Raw genomic sequence first — 27463 nt, forward strand, 5'->3', positions numbered from 1 at the left:
CATATAATCAGTACACATCCTAAATGAGCCATCTGGTTTCTTCACTAACACACATGGAGAGCTGTAATGACTTGAACTGGGTTCTGCTAATCCATGCTGCAACAAACACTCAACTTCTTTCTTCAAAACATCTTGATGGAAAGGTGATAAGCGATAGCTCTCTGTTTAAAACATTTTCCATCTTCTCCGATCTTTATCTAATGCTTTGTCAGATCGGTACGCCTAGGTACATCTGCAAAAATTTCAGGGAAACTTCTAATCACCTCACTTAATTCACCACTTTGCTCAACACTCAAGATGTTTTAATTTATCCTCCAAATTTTCCAATATGGAAGAATTGTTCATCTTGCTTTCAGCTCCTAATTCGTAACCATCATCGTCCTCTGTAGATGAAGTTGTCTGTGTTATTGACACTGTTTCAGTTTTAGTCTCTGAGAAATAAGGTTTCAAAAGATTCACACGTGCCTTCCTCTGTCGTTTCCATCTTCCTGGTGTTTCAGTCACATCAGTTCGATCACTTACCTTTTCTATTATCTTTAGGGACTTGAAACTTATTGGTGAGGGGAAATCTTTTCACTGGTAAAAACACTAGAACTTGCTGTCCTACACTAAAATTTCTTAGCTTAGTCTTAGCATCATATCTCCTTTTCACTTTCTCTTGACTTATTTTCAGGTTTTCTAAAGAGAATTTTCTAATTTCTCTTAACCTTTTCTTCAAATTCTTCACATATTCTCCTTGGATTTCCTCTTGATTTTCTTCCCAATTCGGTGCAAGAATCTTCAATGGACCTCTCACGTCTGGACCAAAAATCATTTCATTTGGTGAACATCCCACACTTTCTTGATAAGCATTTCTAACTTCAAACAACATCAAGGGTAAACCAGCATCCCATTCTCTTCCTGACTCATAACAATACTTTGTTAACATACTTTTCAATGTCTGGTGAAAGAGCAATCTGTAATTATGTGGACATAACTTTACACAAATACAACTGGGAAAGTGTTGTAACATGGGAGACTGATTAAGAAGGTTGGATTAATGGCATAATATTTTGAACTCTCCCTTTCTTGCTTCACACACACACACAGACACACACACACACAAACACACACACACACACACACACACACACACACACACATATATATATATATATATATATATATATATATATATATATATATATATATATATATATATTATACATATATATTATATTATACACACACACACACACACACATATATATATATATATATATATATATATATATATATATATATATATATATATATATATATATATATATATATATGTGTGTGTGTGTGTGTGTGAGAGAGAGAGAGAGAGAGAGAGAGAGAGAGAGAGAGAGAGAGAGAGAGAGAGAGAGAGAGAGAGAGAGAGAGAGAGTGGACGCGAGATTATAAAACAGTAAAATATGAAGTAAAATATTAGGCATATAAAAGCAAAGCAAGATTACAGAATAGAATCATAAAGACTGGAGAGTGTTAGCAAAGGATAGGCAAAGAACAACAGAACAAAATAACAACGTAAACAATTTATTCAACACAACTTTAGGTTATTCAAAGACTCAAAAAGGGACAGAGTCGACAAATAAGTCCTGATTATGAGGACCAGGACTTCAGAGTTGGTATTGACGGCCTTCCTTCAGCTCACCGTCATCACTGCATACAAATTATTACAACAGCTTTGTTATGTAGTTATGCACATACAAAAATGGGGGTGAGTAATGGAAAAAGACCAAAAGCCGGGTCTAATGTTGTCTCAGACTCGTAAAATCATTCCTTCATAATTTCTAAGAAAAGTGCTCGTAAAGTCTCAAGCTTTCTATTCTTTACTTTATTTAAAAATCAATTAGCAAAATTAAATAAACAGGAGAGTATGCGAATTAAATCGAACCGGATACATGCAATCCAAACAAAGAGAAGCCAAGTGAGGTAGAAATTGGATGAAAAGAGTAAAGTGAATCACATCGGGTGACTCATTTCCTCTCTCTCTCTCTCTCTCTCTCTCTCTCTCTGTGTGTGTGTGTGTGTGTGTGTGTCCGTTCGTACTTTGCAGTCTGCACCTCAGAATTGTTAATCTCACTTTATCTTCATTTTCTGGTAATAATAAGCCTAAGAGGTACAGATACAAGTGAAAGCAAATAAACACATGCAAGGAACAATTATATGACAGGTAATTCCACAAAAAATATGAATTGTCTAGAAAACGTACGTATATTTAAAAAGTCAGCGTTCGCTAGCTACTGTGATATGAACCTATACTTGTGTGCTAAATACTGTAGAGGACTTTAATGTCTACAGAGAGAACGAGGACCGTACTATATACAGTACTGTCAAGTATCCGCAGTACCCCTTATGATAGATAAACTGCCTCCCATCAGCACAAATTACAGTCTTTATGTTTTTCTCACCCTTCTGAAGTTGTGTTGCCACAAGAATGTAAACATTCTTTTTTTTATGCTATTAGCAGTGACGATCTAAAAGAGTAATCCAAATGATGTATTGCCCACTTTAAACAAAACAATAACGATAAATACATGGCACTGTTGTTGGCAAATTTTGGTATGAAAATGTGTGTTCAAATCTGGTCCTAAGTTTGTTTTGAAATAAGTTAAAGGTTTCAAAACCACATTTTAATATTCTAATTATTCAAATTCTTACAAATGAGCCCAGTTGAGGGTATTGCCCTCGGTGGACCTCATGTGGTGCACTGTAAAACTTGTTTACAGGGTTTCTTCCCCCTAGCGGTATCCACATTTTAGCCTTTGACTTTAATTACATTCCTGTTTCCCATCGACAACCTTGCTGTCCAACACCTCGAATTGTTATCTCTTAGAGCAACTGTGGGGCTGTGTTTCGTGTCCTTTATTATCTGCATCTCTCCTCCTCGCTGCCCAACCACTCCGACTCCATTTTTTCATTGAATTGCCAAGTGTCCCAGTGCTTGGCTTGACAGCCTAAATTTTATAAATCAGTAAATCAACTAAATGAGTAACGACATGAATTTTTCCTTTGAATGCAACGTCTGTTCCTTATGTAAAATATAAAAGGCTATTCTAATAAGTATATTTCTTCGGAAAATACAATACAAAACACAGATAGTGTCCTCACAAAGTTTCCTTCGTCTCTTAGCAATATGGCGTCCCAACACCCGACACTTCCGTCGAGTCACCCATCTGATACATTTTCATTTCCGTCGAACTGTTCCCGATGTGTCCCAGAAGATTTTGAGTACTACTCGAATAAGTATCACGTTCATCAGTCATATGACTCCTGTGACATTTTGACTCACCAGCCATTTTTTCTGTCTTTCTTGGCCCACCGTTCACCAAATGGGATGTTGTTGCAGCACAGAACAAGAGAGGCTTTCTCAGGTAGGCCTAGTTATAAGTGGGGAGGTTAGTGTAGACTGCGCCGAAATAGCCCCCTTTGGTGTTGTCTATCTTAGCCTGAACAGTAAGTTATTGCAGCATCCGAGACAAAGCCTTGCCAGACTTCTTTTGTGGGAAACAAGAGAGCAGTGAAATGTATTTTTTTATGTACCCTACTTATCTTACGTGACACTGCAAGGGAGTAAGATTGCATGATACTCTACATATGTATGGGGCTGACAGACGTCATGCGACGTTTAGGCCTAGGCTAAGCTTAGGGTAGTCCGCCTTAGAGGCTAAACACTTTCTCATCTTCCTTTAAGCTTAGAAAACTTATGTGGCTTTGGTCATTGTGAGGTTCATGTACTGTGTGCATTGTTCTAGGTAAGCCCAAAAATGATGTCCTTTGTTGGGCCAAGTTACAATTTTTAGAGTAGGACAAATAAACCCTTGAAATGCACTGGGCTCTATAAACTTAGCTGACAGGTGGCGTAATATGGCTTAAATTCATCATCATAATCATCATGTCCAAATAGTATTTGGATAGGGTGTAACATTAAGGGCTCTTTCTTTCTGACGGGCAATGAAAAACAAAGAAAGGGAAGCGTTTGATCAAATATATGTATTTTCATTGAAGAAATTTGAGATTGCTACTCAATAAAGCCAATATAATTGATAGCAAGGATCTTCTAACTGCTTATCCTTCAAGTTATTAACCCTAGTTTTAGAACGATGTAATCAGATTCATACTTGTCAGTAAAAAGGAAAGGGAGAGATAGGTTTGGTTACAAATGATCTAATTATCCCCTCTTTGGTTTATTGGAGTGAAAGTAAAAGATATTTCAACATTAATTTTTATTCAGGATTGCATCTGATATTGAGAGTATTGCTGTATATAATATTTGACAGTTGACATTTCTGCAGTATATTCAAACTCTCCAGGGAAGAAATGAAAAACATTTGCAAATCCTGACCAGTGTTGGCTTTATTGGTAAGCCATCTTCAGAGGACTGATAGAAAGTGGTAGTAATTCAGCACAAATATGCTAGTTTGACATTAGAATATAAAGATTGTTGGAAACCGAGTATTTGCACCTTTTTATTATTATTCAGTAGATGAAACCTATTCATATGGAACATGCTCACAGAGGCCATTGACTTGAAATTCAAGCTTTCAAAGAATATGGTGTTCATTGGGAAGAAGTAAGAGGAAGTAAAGGGAAATACGAAAAGAAGAGATCCCGCTTATTTAAAAAAGAAAAATAAATTAATATTATAGATAATAATTTATTAAAATGCAAGAAGAATAGTATTAGGACAGTAATGCATCGCATTTTCGCTTGAACTTCTGAAGTTCCAACTGCATGACATCCTCTGGGAGGCTGTTCCACAGTCCAACGGTGTGAGGAACAAAGGACCTCTGGAACTGAGAAGTTTGACAATGAGGCACATTTACTGCATATTGGTGCCGCTGTTCAGTGATTCTGGTTGCTCTCGGCAGATAAAGGGGATCAGGGGTCAGTTGTGAATGTGAAAGATCTCTGTTGAAATACAACTTATGAAAAAGTGACAAACGAGACCATCCATTGATGGTCCAAGTCATAACTGCTACTATAGGAAACAGAAACCTATCACCACGAACCACTCTGTGTAAAAGAGATAAATCTCTGGCAGAAACAGACATCCACACAGGAGACAGTATTCTAGTAAAAGAAGTAAAAATTACCTAAAACAGGTTGCACTGATTTGATCACCATGGTTTGCACTCCCCCTGCTGCACTGAAGAAGTCTGCTGCTAAGGCCAGCGGGACTGTGTCGGACCTTACAGACCTTACAGTTTGTTCGGGTTGCCCCAGGTATATTTTGCATCTTCCAATCTTGGATGGTCTGGGATGCAGCTTAGATATTTGTCGAGGTTATTCTTAAACACATCTATGCTCGCTCCTGATTTGTTCCTCAGATGAGCTGGTAACGCACTGAATAGACACTGCTTTATCGATGCTGGTGCGTATTAGATTAATGTCCTGTGTGCTTTCCTTAGTTGTCCTGGTATAATTTTGGGCACTGTAAATCTACCTCTGCTTGCTCTTTCTGATATTTTTAGCTCCATGATGTTTTCGGTAATTCCTTCTATCTGTTTCCATGCTTGTATTATCATGTAGCGTTCTCTTCTGCTTTGGAGACTATATAATTTTAAGAATTGTAGTCTTTCTTAGTAGTCAAGGTTATTAACTTCTATTCTAGCTGTAAAGGACCTTTGTACACTCTCTATTCGTGCAATATCCTTTTGGTAGTTTGGGTACCATATTATATTGCAATATTCAAGTGGACTACGTACATATGTTTTTTTATAGAGCATAATCATGTGTTCGGTTCTTGTTTTGAAGTGCCGGAACAGTATTCCCATTTTTGCTTTGCATTTTGCCAGTAGTATTGCTATTTGATAATTGCATAACATATTCCTGTTCAACAGCACACCAAGGTCATTAACTGCGTCCTTATTTGTGATTGTCATGTTATTAGGTCCTCTATATGCATATAGCATTCCTTCTTTATCACCATAATTTATTGATTCAAATTTATCAGAGTTAAATACCATCCTATTTACCTCTGCCCATTCATATATTTTGTTTAGGTCTCTTTGTAGCGAGTTCCTATCTTCATCACAAGCAATTTCTCTACGTATTCTTGTGTCATCGGCGAAACTTCTCACTACCAAGTCCTTAACATTACTGTCTATGTCTGCAATCATAATAACTAACAGCAATGCAGCTAACACCGTACCTTGTGGCACACCGGATATTACCTTAGCTTCATCCGTTTTGTCATCGTTTGCAATCACTATCTGGTTTCTGTCTTGCAAAAATTCTTTTATCCATCTTCCTACTTTGTCCACAATATTGTTTTCTAATTTTTTTCGCTAATATATTATGGTCTACCTTGTCAAAAGCTTTTGCAAAGTCTAGGTAAACCACATCTGTATCTTTTTCGTTTATCATATTTTTATATATGTTTTCATGGAGGACTAACATGGGTTTGTGTACTTTTTCTGGGTACAAAACCATGTTGTCCTATATTAAACAAACTATTTTTCATTAAATGTGTCATTATATTTTTCTTCATTACCCTTTCATACACTTTCATAATATGTGATGTTAGACTCACAGGCCTATAATTACATGCCTCTAATCTTGATCCACTTTTGTAAATAGGGGTAATATATGCTAATTTATGTTCATCATAAATCTTGTCTCTATCTACACTTTGTCGTAATAATATTGTGAGTGGCTTTGCGATAGAATGAACTACTTTCTTTAACAAAATGGCATGGATGCTGTCTGGTCCGGCTGCTGATCCATTTTTAATTTCATTAATAGCTTATATAATATCGGCTTCATTAATATCTATGTCCGATAAATATTCACTATTTTCATCTCTTGTTTCTGTATCATTACCTTCATTATCAATTCTAGGTGTAAATTCTCTCTTATATCATTCTGCTAATATGTTACATATTTCCTTTTTTTCATTCGTTAATCGCCCTTCAGTTCTGAGAGGGCCTATTTCTACTCTTCTTTTATTCATCTTTTTCGCATATGAGTAAAATTTTGGGGAGGATTTTGCTTTATATTTTGTAGGGTCTTTTCTTCTTTTTGGGGGGGATTTTGCTTTATATTTTGTAGGGTCTTTTCTTCCAAGTCCCGTTTTTCATTTTCTTTTGATTTTATAATCTTTTGTTCTGCATTTCCTATCTTACTTTTTAGTTCCATCACTTTCCATGCATTCTCTTCCACTTTCTGATTTTCTGGAACAAGATCCTTCTGTCTCTTGGTATGCATGACTGATGTTTACTTTTCTTCTTTGGTATATATTTATCCACTATTTTCTCTAATATTTTATATATCTGTATTTACCTGTATATATGTCTTGCGAATACGGTTTCCCAGTCTTTGTTTAATTCTTCATTTATCTCTGACCATTTTATATTCTTACTATAGAAATTGTATTTTCCATATCCTTCCCACTTTTTCATCTCTTGCTTATCTCTGTTTTCACTTGCTTTGGAATGGGCTGTTAATTCTATGACATTATGGCCTGAAATACTCGTATTATACACTATTATTTCTTTAACATAATTCACTTCGTTCACAAATACTAGGTCTAAAATATTATCCTTTCTTGTTGGCAGGTGATTTATTTGCTGGATGTTAGGTTCTAGTAGCATCTCTAATAGCTTTTCAAATTGCCTCTTATCTTCTGCGCTACTATTACTCTCTTTTTTACATGTATAAATACAACCAAAATCTCCTATTCGTTTTTTCCAGTCTACGAAAGGAAAGTTAAAGACTCCGGATAGGAGTATAGCCCTGTCTTTGTGATTTCTACATATATCATCAAATTTGTTTATTATTATGTCAAACTGTAGTATTAGGGGGTCTGTATATTATGATGTTCATTAATTTTTCAGATTTAAATTCTACTGCTATTAATTCGCATTCTGTTTTACTATATTTCTCACAGATTTTTCCTTGATTTACGTCTCTCCCATATATATATTGCGGTTCCCCCTTGATTCCTATTTTTTCTATCTGATCTATAAGTTGGAAACCCTTTATCTGATCATCATTACCAGTCTCTTGGGAATACCAGGTTTCACTTATATATATTCATTATATGTACTTTTTCAGTTTGGGTTAGTCCTTCTAAGAACTCTATTTTTCTTTTTGAGTTACTCGAAACTAAACCCTGCGCATTCATCACTATGGTGGTTTGCGTGTTATCGTGAGCCACTCCAAGTACCTGGGTCTCTCAGGAGACCCGAGTACCTTGGTCTGGTATGGGAGTAACCTCTCTCCGTACGGACTCGGGCACGGGACGGGAGAAAGAGTCTGGGCATGCAGGTGCCCCGACTCTTCCTTCTGGTACTTCTTCTAGTGCCAAGCCAGGTTCCTGGGAAGGTGCGCTGGTCTCTCGGGTCTGGACACCTGATGAGTTAGAGAAGAGGTCCCCTGCTCAGTCTTCCCGAAAGGTTTTGGCCTTGAAGAAGACTGGGGTGTGTCCAGAGGACAGCGCAAGTTCTTGCCAGCCAGCTGCGCGCTCGACTCCTCCCAGGCCCTGACCACGTTTGCGTGGCCAGCCTGGCTCGGGTGAGCCGAGTGCGCGGCTCGGCTCACATGAGCCACTCCGCTCTCCTCGGGAGAACGCTTTGCCCAGGCAAAAGCATTCTCCTTGACCCGGGTTGCCGTCACCGCCGTGGGTTGGTGACTGCTCCCGGCCCGCTGCTCCTGTTGGTTCTGCCAGCAAGACCAGTGGGAGCGCCCGATCCTCCTCGCCTGTCCCCTCTACCTCCTGGGCTCCTCCCAGGGGGTGCAAGTTGGACAGGAAGAACTCTTGTGAGTACTAAGAATCATATTTGTTTTTAGATTATTTCCCATTACCCCCAAGAAGTTTCAGTATAGTTTTATGTTAACCATAATCTCTCTAGTGCAGACAATACAATTGAGCAATAATAGATAAATACTGTATGAAATTACGTGTCTCAAATTACAAATTTTGTTAGGAAATTTTTATGAGAATTTTAAACATTTCCAAATTATTCAGTGTTTAGGCCATTAAAATAATGTTTTATAATTTTTTTTTTTATTCTAAGGAACAAACCATTGAACCAAACCATGTAAGTCAGAATCTGCTAGTAACAAACATTAGCAGTCTTCATGTTGGGAAATGTCACTAGTCTGAATCTTCATGAGTAAAGTGATAGGTAGAGCAAATTTGAAATAAAGGTTATTTATTTTAGATGTTTCAGCATTTTGTTAGTTTTACTTCCACCCAAAAAACAGAATTTTCATAATCCAAGACTTACTTTATATTTTTAATTGATTTTTAGGATGGGGAAGTGAACGAGAGAACGCATCTGTTAAGTGACCCTGTAAGCAATAATTACCAAGTAAATGCCAGGTAAGCTGTTGACCTACATCATTTTGGTATGCACACTATTTTTTTTCTATATTTTTAAGTTTTTTCATCTCAAACCCATTCCATTACAGTGGCCTTATGTACTACTGTGCAAACTTTCACACTCTCCACAGAAGAGAACCCCCAGTTTCATTCATCAGGACATGCATCTAGACTATCTGTGCTCTAGTGGCAGACTAGATCACTGTTTGCATCTGCCATGTTGTAATGTAAACATGAATAATTTTATTTTTTCACCCTCGACATAGATTCATTATTTTATCATTTTTAGTCAAAGTATTTAACTAAATGATATATGGAATGTTTCCAGTAAGTGTGTAGTGCTTTTATTTCATTATAATGCCTTACCAAAACACTGTAAAAGCTTTTATCTCTTAAATTCGACACGTCCGAGATATATTTTTTCAAACTTTGTTTGGAACGCTGATATAATTGGCGGGAGACCCAGTCCCACCGGATGCCGGTGGGGGGGGAGTGTTGTGAACGCATCTCGCGCGTCCGTTCGATTCAAACTGTTTAGTTTACTTCATCTCGTTGCGCTTCTTTCTGGCGTCTCTTTTTGGTGAAGTACTCAGTGTCCTGTTTGTTAATCTAGCTAGTGTAGCTCTGTGAAATTGGTAGCTATGTCGGATTCCAGCTTCTCTGGATCTAGAGTTTGTGCTCTTCCAAACTGGTTTAACTTAAGTATGACCGCGACTCTTTGTGTACGCCATGTAGGGGTCAGGAGTGTTCCCAGGAGAACACATGCAGTGAGTGTATGGAATGGAGTCAGGAGTTTTGGCAAACGTACAGTTCCCATCAGTTAAAGCTGGTTAAGGATAGGGATAGGAAAGCTTTTAAGCGTAAGGAAGCTAGGGTAACTTTTTCGCGGGTGGCATCAGCGTCATCTCCTTTACCAGCTGTTCCTTCCTCCTCTCCTACCCCCTCCTCTACTGCTGCTCTTTCCCTGCCTCATATTCCCCCCTCTTCTTCACCAGCTTCCCAGTATGTTTTCCCTAAAGCCAAGCCCAGCCTCGAGGCTGATAAATCAGAATTTGATCTTTTCAGAACTGAAATGGAAGCGCAAATGAACGTTTTCATGGAGTCTGTCTTAGGTAGCATTTTTTTTTTTTTGGTCTATTGCTTTTTAAACCTGGTTGGGGTTTTTGGGAACCTTGGAGGTACTCATTGTTGAGTATTAGAAGTACACTTTTTTGTACTGATATACTTGTTAGGTATCCATCTTTGGCTCTGCAGGGTATTGGCACAGTTACCCTACCCCTCCTGCTGAAGGGGGCCATCCTCCAAAGAGACCTCAGCTAGCTCCATGATGAGGATCTTGTACCTGAGTGACAGTCCTCTTAAGACAGCAGTAATAGCCTATGGATTGAATTCACTGGTTAAAACAAACACGTTTTGTACAAAATATTTTGTTACTAAGTAGCCTTTTCAAATGTGGGAATCAGCTGTATAATGGAGAGGTAAGGTTCATTTCAAAATTAAATACTTAATTTAAAATTATTTTTTAATACCTCTCCAGTATATGAATTGCCCTCCCTGCCTCCCCACATTCACTCTCCAGTATATGAATTGCCCTCCCTGCCTCCCCACATTCAAAGTGGACAGAAGTAGACTGACAGACTACAAGTGTTTGTACCTATTGGTCCCTGGTAGGGGGTGGGGAAAGTAGATGGATAGGAGACGGATATTCATAGAAAACCGAGTGTCAGTTTTTTGTTTCTATCTGTCAAACTACTGCTGGTGTGGAAGTAAAAGCTATATAATGGGGAGGTAAGTATTTAAACAATAAATCTTAAATTAAGTGTTTATACATCATTTAGTACTCAGTTAATTTCATACTATTTTTTTTATGCAAGTGTCCTAAATCTGTTACGCCTTGCTGATATTCCAAAATTACTAGATCAACTCTCCTATTGATTTCAAGGAACTTAAGCACTTGTGTGTTTTAACCCTTACCTTTCATGATTTTCATTGTTAGTGTTGTAAAGACCAATTTCTTTCTTAGATTAGAGAAATTATGAATCCTTTTTCTTTGTGTGATGAATTTGCATACAGATAACCATTGCCAAAATATTAATTGGTACATTTGATTGCCTATCAAAGTCTGTCTGATGACACTCGAGTTCTTTGTAATACAGTAGTTTGTTTTCTGATGGGTTTTTAAGAATGGAATTTCATAATTAAGCCAAGATTTATCTACATTGTTTTTCAACATTTTGACCACAAAACCATATCTTATTTTTTTGTATGATCACATTATCCTTTACAGAAGTTATAAAGTACAGTGCTGTAACTGTATTAGATGATAGGGCATGCGGTATTACAGTATAATAATTGGAGTTGTAAAACTTTTTTACTGAAACTTTTTTTTTTTTTTCTGTAGCTCAAGTGACTATGGTAATCACTACTCCAGTTCAGTCACTCAAAAATCAGATGAACAGTCTGCACTCAACCGAATTTTACAGTTAACGACAAGGTAGGTATGGCACTGTTTATATTATGGAATACTGTATGAAAAAATGTTGTTTTTCAGAAGTTTTATTGCATTTGACAATCAAAAGAATTTTTGTGAAATGTACTATTGACAGCTTTAGGGTGCTGTCTTACCTGTTGCTCCTCAGGATGACATTACGATTATTACTTACTGTATGTGATGGTTATTGGATTATAGTTCTCATTTTTCATTGCTTTGCAACTTTATATACAGTACCTCTATTTGGAATAGAGTTGATACCAAGAGGGGATGGAGTTTCAGTACTGTAATTCAAGGAAAATGTTTGTTAGTACTAGCTTATATGAGAAATTCATGATAAGCTCAGTATCCAGATGTAATGATGATAATGAACATTGCCAGAGGATTACAGCTTAACCCTTAAATGCCGAGCCTCTATTTACAAAAGTGTCTGCCGTATGCCAACGGGGTTTGAGAGTTAGCGCCGAAGCGGAAAGAAAGTTTTTTTAAAAAAATCACAGCAAGCTTAGTTTTCAAGATTAAGAGTTCATTTTTGGCTCCTTTTTTTCCCATTGCCTGAAGTTTAGTATGCAACCATCAGAAATGAAAAAAAATCATTATCATATATAAATATTGGAATATATGACAGTGCAAAAAAAAAGTTCATATATAATTATATACAAATCGCACTGTGAGCAAAACAGTTAAAGCTAATGAGTTATTGTTTTTTTCGTTGTATTGTACACTGAGTTGCGATGATTTTGGTATATAACAAATTTTAAAATGATCAAAGCAACACAGAGAAAATATTATCACAAAATGATGCATGAATTCGTAAAGCGTGGACATAAAAAAAAGTTTTTTTCAAAAATTCACCATAAATCGAAATATTGTGCTAGAGACTTCCCGTTTGTTGCAAAATGAAGGTAAATGATTGAATATTACTAGAATGTAAGAGTTTTAGCTTACAATTGCATTTTTCAACCATTTCAGTCGAGTCAAAGTTGACCGAAGGTTGAAATTTCGGCAATTATCGTGATTTATATGAAAATATTTCAAAATTGATAAAAGCTATAATCATGAGTTATTTTTTTTATTGTATTCTACATGAAATTGCACACATTTTCATATATAAAACTTTGTGTAACGACTAATATAAAACGGTGCAAAAATTACGACAAAGTGACTAAAGAAATTCTGAGATTTTCAGCAGAGTTAGTGTGCGCGGAGGTAAGGAAAAAGTTTTTTCAAAAATTCACCATAAATCGAAATATTGTGCTAGAGACTTCTCGTTTGTTGCAAAATGAAGGTAAATGATTGAATATTACTAGAATGTAAGATTTTTAGCTTACAATTGCATTTTTTTACCATTTCGGTCGAGTCAAAATTGACTGAAGGTTGAAATTTTGGATCTTACCATGATTTATATGTAATTATTTCAAAACTGATTAAAGCTACAACCATGAGTTATTTTTTGTTGTATTCTACATGAAATTGCGTACATTTTCATATATAAAATGTTATGTAACGGCTAATATAAAATGGTGCAAAAATTACGACAAAGTGACTAAAGAACTTCTGAGATTTTCAGCAGTTAGTGCGAGCGGACATAAGGAAAAAGTTTTTTCAAAAATTCACCATAAATTGAAATATTGTGCTAGAGACTTATTGTTTGTTGCAAAATGAAGGTAAATGATTGAATATTACTAGAATGTATAAGTTTTAGCTTACAATTGCATTTTTCGACTATTTTGGTCGAGTCAAAGTTGACCGAAGGTTGAAATTTTGGCACATATCGTGATTTATATGAAAATATGTCAAAAATGATAAAAGCTACAACCTTGAGTTATTTTTTGTTGTATTCTACATGAAATTGCGCACATTTTCATATATAAAACTTTATGTAACGGCTAATATAAAACTGTGCAAAATGACGACAAAGTGACTAAAGAATTTCGGAGATTGTAAGAGCCTGACGCCGTCTCTTCCAAACACGTGTGTGTTCGTGTGTTCGTCGTCCATGAGAGTGGCGAGATGTTTGGCGTCTTCACAAACAGAAACATACACACAGTTTGATACAGAAGATTCGTAGGAACATTATGAGTACATGATTAGAATGCTTGCATGGCAATGCAAGTAGTGGTGATTGTACATACATTAAGACAACAATGGTTAGGGAGAAACAGACGGAAATATTGTATGGTTGAAATCGCGTCCCTATAGAGAAAGAAAACGAGATGCTCTTGTTGTCTTCTCTACTCTGATGGACGACGAACACACGTGTTTGGAAGAGACGGCGTCAGGCTCTTACAAGATTTTCAGCAGAGTTAGCGTGGACATAAGGAAAAAGTTTTTTTTTTTAAATTCACCATAAATCGAAATATTGTGCTAGAGACTTCTCGTTTGTTGCAAAATGAAGGTAAATGATTGAATATTACTAGAATGTAAGAGTTTTAGCTTACAATTGCATTTTTTTACCATTTCGGTCGAGTCAAAGTTGACCGAAGGTTGAAATTTTGGCACTTACCGTGATTTATATGAAAATGTCAAAATTGATAAAAGCTACAACCATGAGTTATTTTTTGTTGTATTCTACATGAAATTGTGCACATTTTCATATATAAAACTTTATGTAAAGGCTAATAGAAAATGGTGCAAAAATTATGACAAAATGACTAAAGAATTTCTGAGATTTTCAGCAGAGTTAGCTGATGCTTTCTTTTGTGATAAGAAAGAAATTCACGCATGCGCAGCTGGGTCACGCTTGTAAACAAAACAACAGCGTGATCCGTGAACTCCCAGCATCCCTCAAGGCGTGATTTAAAATTTTCCGCAAGCGAGGCCTATACGTATTTTTACGTGAATATTTAAAAAAACTTTTTGTAGTCGACGTATTTTACGTCCACTTGGCACCCGACAGACAACTTTTGTCGATGTAAAATACGTCCAGTTGGCGTTAAAGGGTTAAAATGTTTTGATTGGCTTGCTGTGGGCAATACAGAGGTTCTTTTTAAAATCCTTTTTAGCTTTCAGCTAAGTTGCTGTATGTCTTGTTCTTTTTATCCATTTCATTTGCTTTTTTTATCCATTCCATTTGCTTTCTTTCCAGTTGGCTATTTCAGTAATAAAATAATACATTAATTTTTTTCCTATTTCAGTTTTTAGCCCCTTGTTTAAGAAATAGTTTCTTTGCACTTAAAAATATGATAGTACTGTACAGTATACTGACTGATTGATATATGGCTACTAACACTGGTGTCACAACCCATAGGTTATTGACACCATATTAGAATTAAATAGGAAACTAAAAGTATGAATAGATCTAAAAAGGGTTTCATATAAGAAATATATAAAAATATATAGTACAGTAATTTCATCATATCCATAAATTCATATATACTAATCTACATACTCAGTGTGTATGTATGGTTTAAAATTTGTTGAGGCTTGCCTCCCAAACAAAGATATACAACTGCTTTATATTACAGTCCTCACCGAGGATTATAGCCAGGATAAAATGTCCTTATCTGTCAATCCCCAGGACACGGACCTAAGTCTCAAATTCCCAAGACTGAGACATTCAACCAGCAAAAGTCTCACAGCCAAGGGCACAATACAGTAATCGCAAAATGGAGGATTTTCACAGAACATCAAGAACCCATGAATGAGTCTTGTATGTCCAATCCTCAACCTGCACAACATCGTTTCTTGCCTCCTTGGCATATGAGGATGTGACCAAGGAGACACTGATGACGTGTTACTGTGCATTTTTTGATTTGTTAAAATATTTTCCCAAATGACTGCCAAAACTTTTTAATTTTCTTGTCTACTGAAGATATACATTCTGATATGGCAGTAGACATCATCTGGGTTCTGGGGAAGTGATTGCTGACTTTGCTAGTTGATCAGCTTGTTCGTTCCCCACCACCAACTTGGGAAGGCACCCAACAGAAATTTACTTCTTTACCTCTTCTTTTCATTAGAAGCAGCCATTCTAAAATATCTAAAACCTGAGGGTTTAAAGAGTTCAAAGATTCCAGTGACTGAAGAACACTTCCAAGAGTCACAACATAGAGTAAAACTATTTTCATTTCGAGTTAAAAATTTTCTTCAAGGCCTTTAAAATTGCATGAAATTCTGGTGTAAAAATAGATGCAACAAATGTAATCTCCCACTTCTTTCTATATCAGGGAGGGCCACTCCAAAGCCAACGCCAACGCCAACGCCAACATCTGACTTTCAGCCATCCGTGAAAACTGCTGCGGAGCTATCATGTTGCAAGGATTGATCTAAAAATGTTGAGTGCATTGCCTCATTGGACATTTCTGCCTTTGTAGAATTAAAATTTTTCTGAATTTTATTTCTGGAAGGGGGTTGGTAACCGAATACCTAGCTGGTGAAATCACTGTCTTAGGGATATTTAGTTCATGAGTTATAAGTTTCACTCTAAAAGCAAATGGTTGGGGTTGCTTGGGGTGATTTTCTTAGAATTGCCAATGCCTTTCATTTCTAAGAAAAATGCATGTAAAGGACTTAGGGAGCCTCTGAAAACTGTACCATTTCCGAACCAGCAGACGTTGGTAATGTAGATTCATAGGCATCTCACCAGCATCTACAAGCCTGCTCTCAGTTGGAGATGATTTAAATGCTCCTTTAGCAAGTCTTATTTCTCCATGATGGATTGAATTAAGCATTTTAAGGCTATTAGGCTTTGCTGAAGTGTACATTTCACACCCATAAGCTAATTTTTAAAGGGCCAAGGCTTTGTGTAGTCTCAACATCTGAGTTTGGTCTGTACCCCATGAAGTGTGAGACAGAACCTTCAGCACATTCACTGGTTTCAAGCATTTTGCCTATCAAAAAGCAACCCAAGAAACCTTGTTTCACCAACACATGGGATTCTGTGCCCATGTATGAACAGGTCTGGATCAGGATGGAATCCTCTTGTACAGCAAAAGTGTATACCATATATTTCTGCATATAAGATGACTATTTATAAATCATAAAATTCACCCCTAAAAATTGGGGGTCGTCTTATAATACCATTCTAAAAATCAAACCTTGAATTCTAAGTGATGTTTATCAGTAGGCTAGCCTCGGCCTCAGTGCGATAACCACCGACATACATGAAAAGATTCACATTATGAAATAAAGTGATAATAAAGGTAATAAAACCATTTTTACCATACTGTATATATTGGCATACCTTCATAATAAATAGTTTATTCGTTTATTCAAGGAATAATTCAATATCAGTGAAATCAAGTTTTATCTGTGTGAGGCCAGACAGCTGACAAAATGTAAATATCGAGTTATGGTTGCGCTCACAGCAGCCTTTATCTTTTGGTAACGTAATGTAATTACGGTAGTAATAACATTTAGGATAACATGATATTCATTTTTTGTTAAAAATTCAGGCAGTTTCTAACTTTTTAGAACAGTTTAGTCATACGAACGATAATTACGTACAATAATTATCATACCTTATTGTACTGTTGTTAGGGGTTGCTTATGATTGGCGATGAAACGCAAACAAAAGAATGGTTTCCCTTTTAGGCGACGTGTGTAGGAAAAACATGATATAGAATCGACTTTGTCATTTCGTTTACCATATACAGTAAACCCCCTGTATTTGCATTCTCATGATTCGCAGAGTCACCTATGGAACATATATACACATAATTTGCAGAAAATTTGCCTATTCGTCGTATTTTTCACTGAGAAATATTCACTAATTACTGTATTTTTGTATAATTTTCATGACTAAATGCACTTTTTGTGGTAAAACTATTAAAATACTCAGGTATAAGCATTTTTAGAGTTTTTTTTTTGTGTTTGAACTGTCAAAATAGGCAGTTCTAAGTGTTTTTAAGAGGGGCTTTAAGTATTTGCAGATTTTAGCTATTCGCAGGGGTGTGGTACTCATCCCCCGCGAATACAGGAGGTTTACTGTATACTTGTTAACATGCGTTCTCATGCATTGTGCAACCCCCGAATTTTCACCCATAAAAAATTATTTGTTCCGACACGATATACAAACCATCGGTTCTTTACATTAGGAGTTACTTACGGCAAAACTGGACATGGCCGTTAAACTCTTGAACAAGGTGGTTAGGCAGTATCTACCGTTAGGTAGGCGGGAATACCCGCCTGCCCAGATGTAAACATTCTGTTGCTTTCTGTCGTCATGCGTTACAGACTGTTCTCAGATCTCTTTGACTGACTGTCGTTAAGCTCTTTATTATCCCGGTGGGATCTTTATGTATTTTTGTGTATATATTGTGTGTGTTTGATATTTATTAATACAAACCTACGATTTGTGATAGCCTTGCATAAGCTGTTGTTCCCGAGTCTGGTCTTGGGTTTGACGGCCAGTGGAGTATTTAGAGGGGCGTAACCGAGTGGTAACGCTTCTCTTCCAGTAGCCCTTTATTTAGATACTTAAGGTATTCCCCTGTATGTTCGGAGATATTAGATTAGGACGTAATATCTTTGCTCCCCTACATTGATTGGGACGTAAGAGTTCGCTCCTGTACTTGGGCTCCCACCCTCTCTGTACAAGGCCATGACTACTTCCTTTCTACTTGTGCTGAGTGTTGTTTTTGCCACCTGTGCTATAGAGAGTTGTGGGGGGGGTGGGGGTGAGGTTGCGGGCGCCCTTGGTCGCCTCCCTTCCTTCCTCCTCTCTCCCTGTAGGTTCTTCCTTATCTCTCTTTTGGTAGAGATCTCTCTCCTTCACCCTCTTCGCTCGCTCGTCGGGCGAAGACTGCGAGGGGGGTGCAGGCGACCTCTTCCAAGGGCTTCCTCTTGCTGTGTAGGGCAGTTCCCCCTCGGAGCGAGAGTCGTCTCCCTCAACTAATCATCTTTGCTTTTTCTCTCAGGTTGACAGTGAGCATCGCAGGCAGGCACAGCAGTAGTTGGCTGGATATCTTAGTTGGGATATCTTTGCATGAAGGAGTCCTGACGTTCATTCAGTGTTGCTTCGGGATAGACCACACTACCTGGTTGGGATGGCATAGTTCCACGTCAGGATCGTTCCGACTCTGTTCCCATTGATGTGGATCGATTGCTGTCATTGCTGACCTTCATGTATTTTGTGGCACTGCCTCTGGTGTATCTGTGGTCCATCTGCTTCTGCTGTTTCCTGTGTTATGCTCCTGTTGACTCGACAACAGTCTCTGGGTGGCTCTTCCTGGTCAGCGCCAAAAACCACCGATTTTCGCTTGTCGGCACTTATAATTGGGTATTGGCGCGATACATACCTAACAGAGGCGCTGATAACCGAAAATCGGTGAAAAAGCACTGGAAATCGCCGATTTTTGGTTAGCAGCGATTTTCGGTTATCACACCCTAAGAAAGGTACCCCCCACCAATAACCGGTGACTGTCTGTATACAGGGAGTCCCCGGTTAATGGCGGGCTTGGTTAATGGCGATCCGGCTTTACGGGGCTTGTCTAGTGACAAAAATATGGCAATTTTCGGTGCCCAAAATCGCCAATTTCTGCTTACCGGCACCGATAATTGGGTATTGACGCCGATAAGTCCTGAAAATCGCTAATAAATGCTGATTTTCAGTTAGTGGCAATTTTCGGTTATCATTACACCCTCAGAATGGAACCCCCCGCCAATAACTGGGGACTGCCTGTACATATATGGTAGCCTAGTCTACACTTTTCTGGTTAAGATTTGTAAAGTAGATGTAAGCCTGATTCTTTGTTAGTCCCAGCTATCACCTGAAACCTCATTACTCCACCCTGGTGTTATGATAATTTTGAGTGTGTGTTTGTGGAACTAAGCAATTTTTTTCATTGCAGTAACTTCATAGATGTAGGAGCTCTAGAATGTCATTCTTTGGAACAGCACGAATACATAGAAAGAGTTAGACTTTATAATCAGCGTATACATGCATTATCAGCAAGTAAGGTAAGGATTGCACCATGTTTAATGTGTAGTAGCAGTTGTGGAAAGGTTTCATACTATATTTGATTATACAGAACTTGGTCTTTACAAAAATGGAATAACATTCTGTTCACAAGAAAATGAGTAAAGTTGAAAATGAGGTATAATAGAAAATTAAAGTAAATCTTTGAAATTGACCTTGAAAGGAGTGTTTGATTTTATCATTAATGTATACTTTGTTGTAGAATGGAACAAAAAAGAGACTTGAACTTCAGTTGTTGTGTGATGTTCCAGCAGCGGAACGTATTTTATCAACCCAACCCATATCTTCTGCCGATCTGAGTTTGGTAAGTTTCCCATTATAGTATTAGGAATTTCCTAAATCTATTATAATGCTCAGCTTTATGTGAACAGTTCAGAGATAATTTTACATCATGATTCAAAGAGCATTTAATTGTGATCTAGTAAAGAACAGTCTTTCTGGTGAGCCATAAGAGTTTACAAATGTGATTCAGCATCAGGGTGCACTAATTTATAGACAGTAATAATAATAATAATAATAATAATAATAATAAATAAAGTCCGCAGTATGTGTGTAGTATATTGCTATATACAGGAAGCTTTCGGCAACTTGATCAGTTGGCCACTTCAGCCTGAATAAACATAGAAATAATAATACATTCAGGACAACATCTCTGAAAAATAGAAAAACAGCTTGCTATTCTTTCAGGTAACTCCAAAATTGCTCAATAGTTTCTTAGCAATTCCCTGGGAATGTCGTGGCACAGTAGAGGCTGGCATTTTGGTCGTTTGTCTTACTGCTTGCTGGGTCTCCAAAACAGGTGAATTTGGTGGTTCTTCAGTTGTTCCAGAAATTGCTCTTACGTTGTTAAATACATCTGCAGGGCACAGTGAGGAAGCAGAAGCAGGTGAGCAGTCAAAAGAGAATGTAAATTTATTTTGACAGCTAAACAAAGCAACTTAATAGTGAAGAAATCATCCTGAGTAAATGGTTTAGCATTCGCAAAAATACTCATTAAATTTATAAGGGCCCCTTGTACGACCCTACGCTTGCCAATATCACTACTCCTATACAATATATCGGCATTTAACCAGTCTATCCTGTGGTCCAGTTCTAAACTATGTTTTACCACCATACTTTTCTGGGATCCTATTCTGCAATTTTGTTTATGTTCCTCTAAATGGATAGAAAGTCCTCTTCGTGTTCCACCATAATATCTTCTATTGCAGTCTTTGCATGGTATTGAATAAACACCAACTTCCTTATTAGTGGCATCGTTTTCCTGTTTCTTATAACGACTGCCTACAGAATTCGTATAACTGAAGGCTAATTTCACTTCTGAGTCCCGTACTCACCAATTTATGCATGGAGTTTATTGAATCGGAATTTATATTTAATTGTCATGAAAATATTAGACCTGTAGTCTGGTTGGTTATGTCTATTATTTTCTAGAAAGGGGAAGATAAATTCAACGAATTCTTAACTTATGTAAACAGTTTAGTTCCTGCAGTAAAGTATACTATGGAATATGAAAATAATAATAGTTTTCCTTTTCTAGATGTAAGAGTTCACCACAATCCAGATACCCTTTCCTTCTCTTTTGAAGTATACCATAAGCCAACTGATTCGGAAATGTATACTGTATTCATTATTTTTCCTACTAAAATCTGTGACCCTTGTTATATTAATCGGAAATTTGAACATATACTAAAGTTTTTCTTGAGTTATCCAAAGCATTTCATAACTAAAGCATTTTCCAAAGCAAAAGCTATTTACTACAATCCCAAAAATAAGGAAAAATTTGATGTCACTAACACTTCAGTCTTACCATATCACCAATCATTATCTCCTGCAAAGAAATTCCTGCAACATAATACCTTATCATCCAAAAGTGTGAAATTAGCCTTCAGTTGTAAGAAATCTGTAGGCAGTCAGGTTATAAGAAACAGACAGGAAAATGTGCCACCAAGAAGAAAGTTGGTGTTTATTCAATGCCACGGAAAGACTGCAATAAAAGATATTATGGTGAAACAGGAAGAGGACTTTCTGTCTGTTTAGAGTAATATAAACAAGATTGCAGAATAGGATCCCAGAAAAGTATGGTAGCAAAACGTTTAGAACTGGACCATAGGACAGACTGGTTAAATACTGACATATTGCATAGGAGTAGCAATACTGGCAAGCATAGGGTCATAGAAGGGGCCTTTATGAATTTAATGAGTATTTTTGAGAATAATAAACCATTTACTCACTAATAAGTTGGTTTGTTTAGCGGCCAAAATAAATTCAGATTCTCTTTCGACTGCTCCACCTGCTTCTGCTTCCGCACTGCGCCCTGCAGATGTATTTAACAACGTAAGAGTAATTTCTGGAGCAACCGAAGAACCACCAAATTCACCAGTTTTGGAGACCCAACAAGCAGTAAGACAACGACCAATATGCCAGCTCTATTGTGCCATGACGTTCCCAGAGAATTGCTAATAGACTATTGAGCAATTTTGGAGTTACTTGAAAGAACAAGCCATTTTTCTATTTTTCAAAGATGTTGTCCTAAATGTATTATTATTTCTATGTTCATTCAGGCTGAAGAGGCCAACTGATCAAGTTGGCAAAAGCTTCCTGTACAGTAACTAGCAGAGTGGACCCCCGCCTATTCACGGTTTGAGATTCGCAGCTTCACCTATTCGCGGATTTCTCTGTGGAACATATATACACATTATTTGCGGAAAATTCACCTATTCGCAGTATTTTTCAGAGAAATATTCATATTTTCATGACTAAATCTACTTTTTGTTACGAAACTATTAAAATAGTCAGGTATAAACATTTTTAGAGGGTTTTTGGTGTTTTGAACTATCAAAATAGGCAGTTATAAGCATTTTTAGAGGGGTTTTAAGTATTTGCGGATTTTAGCTATTCGCGGGGGGTTAGTGGTACGCATTCCTAGCGAATACTGGGGGTCGACTGTATACTTGATGACACACTGGACTTTGAAGCAAGAATTGCAAGAGCAGTAAGAGAGTAACTGCAGAATGGATGAAATGGAGAGATAGTCAGACTACTGAGTAGATATGTACCATTGGCAGGGAGAGCAGACTTACAATGGTTACAAAATGTCTCTTCCACTTTATGCACCCAAAATTTGGACATTGACCAAAAAAAAAAAAAAAAAAAAAAAAAAATTAATGGAGGCTGTGTCAGGTGTGATGATAGAATGTTAAGTCTCATGGCAGGAAGACAGGAAAGATGGTATTATGAAGACCGAGATCTAAAAAGGGTTCAGACAGATAATGCACAAGACAAGGAGGCAGTGGTGAGAACTCTTTTTGCTTAATCCCTCAAAGGCAATAGCTGATCTAAAAACATTTTATAATGATGGAAATGATTGAAAGGTGGTATTACTCAGTACTGTACTAAGTATTAAAGTACTTTAAAAGATGATTAAAGGCTTTTAAATTTATTCAGCCTCAAAATATTATTCCTGTTAGGTAACTTATGGCATTTTGTATTTAAAAATCATGCAGATATTCTATGAATTATTGGAGGTCATGTTAAAAGTAGTTAATATTTCCCTAATGTACAAAAGTAAAGGAAAAACTGGTTGGTTACTTTGTGATGCTGCATCTTCAAAGATAAATATGCTCTCTTTTAAGTTTTTATATTATTTGTACTTTGCCTTTGTAAATCTTGTATTAAAAAATTGTTACATATAAGTTTTTAATTTTTTCTTTATTTTGTTTTTACTACTTTCTTCACCAGATGATTACTTCAAGTCAGAAAATTGTAACTGCTTTGGCGCAAATAAAAGTCGACCATAAGGAAGATTTGGTTGTTCCGTTTGGTATACCCTGACATTGCTATTTCCAGCCATCCTACGCTGATCATGCAGCCGTTGCTGTGACATTTTTACGTCGGTTGTTGTATATGTTTGCAACCAGCGAACCCTCTTCACCTTATACCCCTATTAATGTTAATTAAGGGCCCATCCCTTTGCTTGGAATACTGGAATTTAAAGGATGGGTTCCTGTGTGTCAATCAGAGGTTTTAGAAGAGATGTATATTTTTCATTGTAGTTAGAGGAGTAATAGATTCATGTAGATTAGATGTCCTTTTTTCATAGTTGAGTATTTAAAAATCTACATGCAGCTGAAATGTAATACAAAGTACAGGACATTATTACTTTTAACCACAAATACAGAGGACTTTTTAATTCATATACTTTATATGTATAAAGGCTATATTGTATTAAAGTTATAGATCCCAAGTTATATTATAGTGACTCTTATCACATGATTTACACCCATTCATAATGCTGAATTAGTTAAAACTTGGGTGCCTTATATTGGAGTAAGTCTTTCGAATTACTTTCAGCATGGGAGGTATAATGTAGACAAAAGATTTGAAAAGAAATAAAGGGACTCCATTGTTTAGGTTTTAGTACGCTAGGTAGTGTTAGATTCTTCTGATTAGACTTTGGGGGTAAGCATCTTATTTGGAGTATTCTTGTATTACGGTGTTATGATGATTTGATTTTTTTTTTTTTATGGACACGAAGTTACCAAAAAGTAGTTGTATGTGAGGTGGTCTGAATTTTCAAATGTTATATATAATTACAGGAATTTGTGTTAATTGTCTGAGTAGTTTTTCAGGTTACTAATAGGAAGAAAATTGTCTAAAGCTCCAAAACTGAGTTGTCCTTTGCAAAATATTCCATCAAATATAATTACAGCCAAGCAATAGTGTTAGCTTTTTAAGTTAGGGCAATATTCAATTGTGATTTAATGTAGATATATTATATTGATTCATAGTGCATATAAGGAGGTAAGTTTAATGTAATAAAGCTCAGTTTTTAACAAGATGTTGAATACAGAAACTTATACTTTGCATTAATAAATACATTAAAGGCAGTGATATACTTGAAGCTTATTATTCATTAGCCTTGGTGATTTTTTGTAGTTTTTAAGTTTGTCTGTATACTTAATTTGTAATATTCTTTTAAACTGCTTTAGCAAGTTTTTAAAATATTTACATTAGATCTGTTTATGATTGTTCTCTTAACTTTCATCTAATCATGTTGATTAATAATATAAGTGTCTGCTCTTTTTTGCACTTGTTTTTTCCAAGCCTCAAATGAGATTAGGAGTACAGTACTATATTTTGCATGTGAAGGACATTAGTCAGTGGCATAGTTCAAAGGTAAAATTTAGTATTTTTGTTGCTTTTCATGTTTTTTATTAATATCATTAATGAATCATTTCTGTCTGATGATCATCAAGCAGTAAATTTGCTATCCAGATTAGAACATTTCTCTTTTTAGTGGATTGTTGCTTATCAGCCTAATGAGTATCTGCTATTTTCCAAGAGTATGCTACAAGTGCAGTTGTTAGGCTCTGCATGTAAATGAGATTTTCCAGTCTGCAAGAAAATGATATCTTTATAAATAATGGTAAAAAATTCTGCTGGCTTGTGCTTTACCAAAAGCCTTCTTGTACAAGCTTGCTTCCTTTTCATCCCATTCCTAATGGGTACATCCATCATTTTTGTACTGTGTATCAGAATCGTTAGCATGTACAGTATTGCAAATCTTTGAGGTAGATCAGTTCTGATAAAATGGAATTGATGAACTGGTCTCAATCATGGAAAAGCTTTTCTTGTTTGGGGTCTACTGACCAGTTTTTTTTTTTTCCAACATATCAGGTTGTAATTTATTCATCCTTAATCAGGGTTGTAATTGGTGCTGCTGTTTTGGCAAAGTTATGAGCAAATTTTCTGTAAAGGTAAACCATGCCAATAAACCTATGCACATGTCATGTAATTTTTTCACTGGTATCATCATCATTATCCCTTGAAGACTGTCAGGGTTGGTTTGAATACTTGTAGCTGACATTGAGTCTCCAAAAAATCTTGACTGCAGTTTATGAGCTTACAGATGTGTTTCAGCTGGGCTTAATGATAGGACGTGTAATGCTGCTAAAGAGTAGTCTTTGAAAATGACAAGTTACTTTAAAAATCTTTCACCAGACTTAAGGTTCAAGCATGTCACTGGGTGCCTATTTTGGAGCAGAAAAAAAAAAAAAAAAAAAAAAAAAAAAAAAACTTCTTAAGGCATCAGATTTTAGTTTCATCTAGTACTAATTGGGGTCATATACACAACCAAGAAGTAACATGCATGGTAAAGTATGAGTATGAAAATTTTGTGGAGCTTCATATTTCCTTTCTCATCTGTTCAGTGGTTTAGTGAAAATAATGTGTGTGCGCATATAACTAAAATTTATATTGTAATGAAATACAGTACTGTATGAATACTTTTATGGGCTTCACTGTGTAAGTAATTGTGAGAAAGCAGCAAGAACTAATATTAAAGCTACAATTTTTAATGCATAAAAAGTTATTATACTAGGGATATTTTGAGTGCACATAGACCTACACTTGGTTTATGTCTGACATAAACCTTTCTTTTTTTTGTATACTGTAAGATTTATGCTTTACGATGAACATGTAGATAAGCATATTTTGTTGTGTAACTTCATTTTAGCACTCGGAGAATGTATGAACATGAAAATGGTCCTCCACTTTATTTCTCAATTAGGATACTAAGAAACACTTGAGGATGAGATTTCAAAGTGCTTAACATTCTTAATAAAATCAATCAACTTGAGAGGAAAATATAATGATAAAATAACAAATACAGTAATTTGATTCAAGAGATCACTTTCTACGACATAATTATGAAATTTTTTAATACGGAAAAAAATACTGTGATGGACATTCTAAATCAAGGGTTGGAATAACTATCAAGTTCGGTAAATAATTGGCCTGACATTGAAGATTTGTGTAAGATAAAAAACTCTCTTTTCATACATATTAAAGAATTTAGTCTGGTTTTCTGCTGCCTTATTTTTTTCACCTATCTGTTGTCTTTAGCCCTATACCACTGCTTTCTTAATTTCAGTTTCTTCCCATTGTGTCTGCCGCCTTATTTTTTTTCACCTATCTGTTGTCTTTACCCCCATACCACTGCTATCTTAATTTTAATTTCTTCCCATTCTGGCAATTTATGTGAATTAATATTGTTAGTGGAAATTAGTTCAACAAGACCATGGATACAGATTTCCAGACCCTTACAGCTTGCATTAGGATTAGTCTTGAAAGAGAGGTGAAAATTGGAAGACAGTATTTGAAGTAAGTGGATATACAGTATAAGCAAGAAGAAAAAATGAACAGTAAAGGCAAAAAGCAAAGGAGCATGTGCCAAAGGGATGCTGCTAAAAGATTTTTAAAACAACCAACTGTGTGTCATTCCAAGCACAATGTAATTATGTATAACCCCCGTGCACCCCGGGTGAAAATACTTCACGATAAAAAGAATACTTCCTTACACAGGAACTCTTGTGAAAGTGTAATTGTTTCAAACAACTGAATTGCAATTGCTTTACAATGACTGGGTGTTGTTTATTTTAATAATTTATCCTCAAATACATTATTACACAAAAAAACTTTTCAATACAAAACCATTAATCTGAAGATGCCTCATCTCCTTGGAGGAAATCCCAGTTGCACTAACTTGTTATAGAGTACAGGAAAAGAAGCTACTGCTACACATGCCCTCTAACCCTCCTTCAACACTCCATGCAGGAAAAGAAGAAGGATTAATAGTTTGTACTGAAAAACATGCAGCCATATTCCTGGAATCGGATCTCTCTTTCTAATACAGGAT

The 27463-nt window shown here is 36.3% G+C and overlaps 2 protein-coding genes across 2 annotated transcripts in view; one reads left to right on the forward strand and one right to left on the reverse strand.

The window, feature by feature from the left end:
* Positions 1-27463, reverse strand: part of LOC136828649 (pre-mRNA-splicing factor 38B-like) — a 138659-nt gene that overhangs the window by 99281 nt on the left and 11915 nt on the right. The window lies entirely within an intron of this gene.
* On the forward strand, positions 2795-25554 carry Lamtor1 (Late endosomal/lysosomal adaptor, MAPK and MTOR activator 1). Its single transcript, XM_067086671.1, has 6 exons — positions 2795-3401; positions 9285-9355; positions 11757-11849; positions 19640-19748; positions 19970-20071; positions 23506-25554. The coding sequence occupies exons 1-6, from the start codon at positions 3360-3362 to the stop codon at positions 23596-23598; spliced, it is 510 nt and encodes a 169-aa protein (XP_066942772.1). The 5' UTR covers positions 2795-3359; the 3' UTR covers positions 23599-25554.

The sequence above is a fragment of the Macrobrachium rosenbergii genome, chromosome 43 (assembly GCF_040412425.1).
Source record: "Macrobrachium rosenbergii isolate ZJJX-2024 chromosome 43, ASM4041242v1, whole genome shotgun sequence".
NCBI classification, from domain to species: Eukaryota; Metazoa; Arthropoda; class Malacostraca; order Decapoda; family Palaemonidae; genus Macrobrachium; species Macrobrachium rosenbergii.

What these genes read in the sequence shown, in the direction of transcription:
- Lamtor1 (XM_067086671.1), top strand. Translation starts at nt 3,360, where the DNA reads ATGGGATGTTGTTGCAGCACAGAACAAGAGAGGCTTTCTCAG. An exon ending in AACAAGAGAGGCTTTCTCAG is followed by an intron (nt 3,402 to 9,284) that starts GTAGGCCTAGTT and finishes ATTGATTTTTAG; the next exon opens with GATGGGGAAGTGAACGAGAG. An exon ending in ATGCATTATCAGCAAGTAAG is followed by an intron (nt 19,749 to 19,969) that starts GTAAGGATTGCA and finishes ACTTTGTTGTAG; the next exon opens with AATGGAACAAAAAAGAGACT.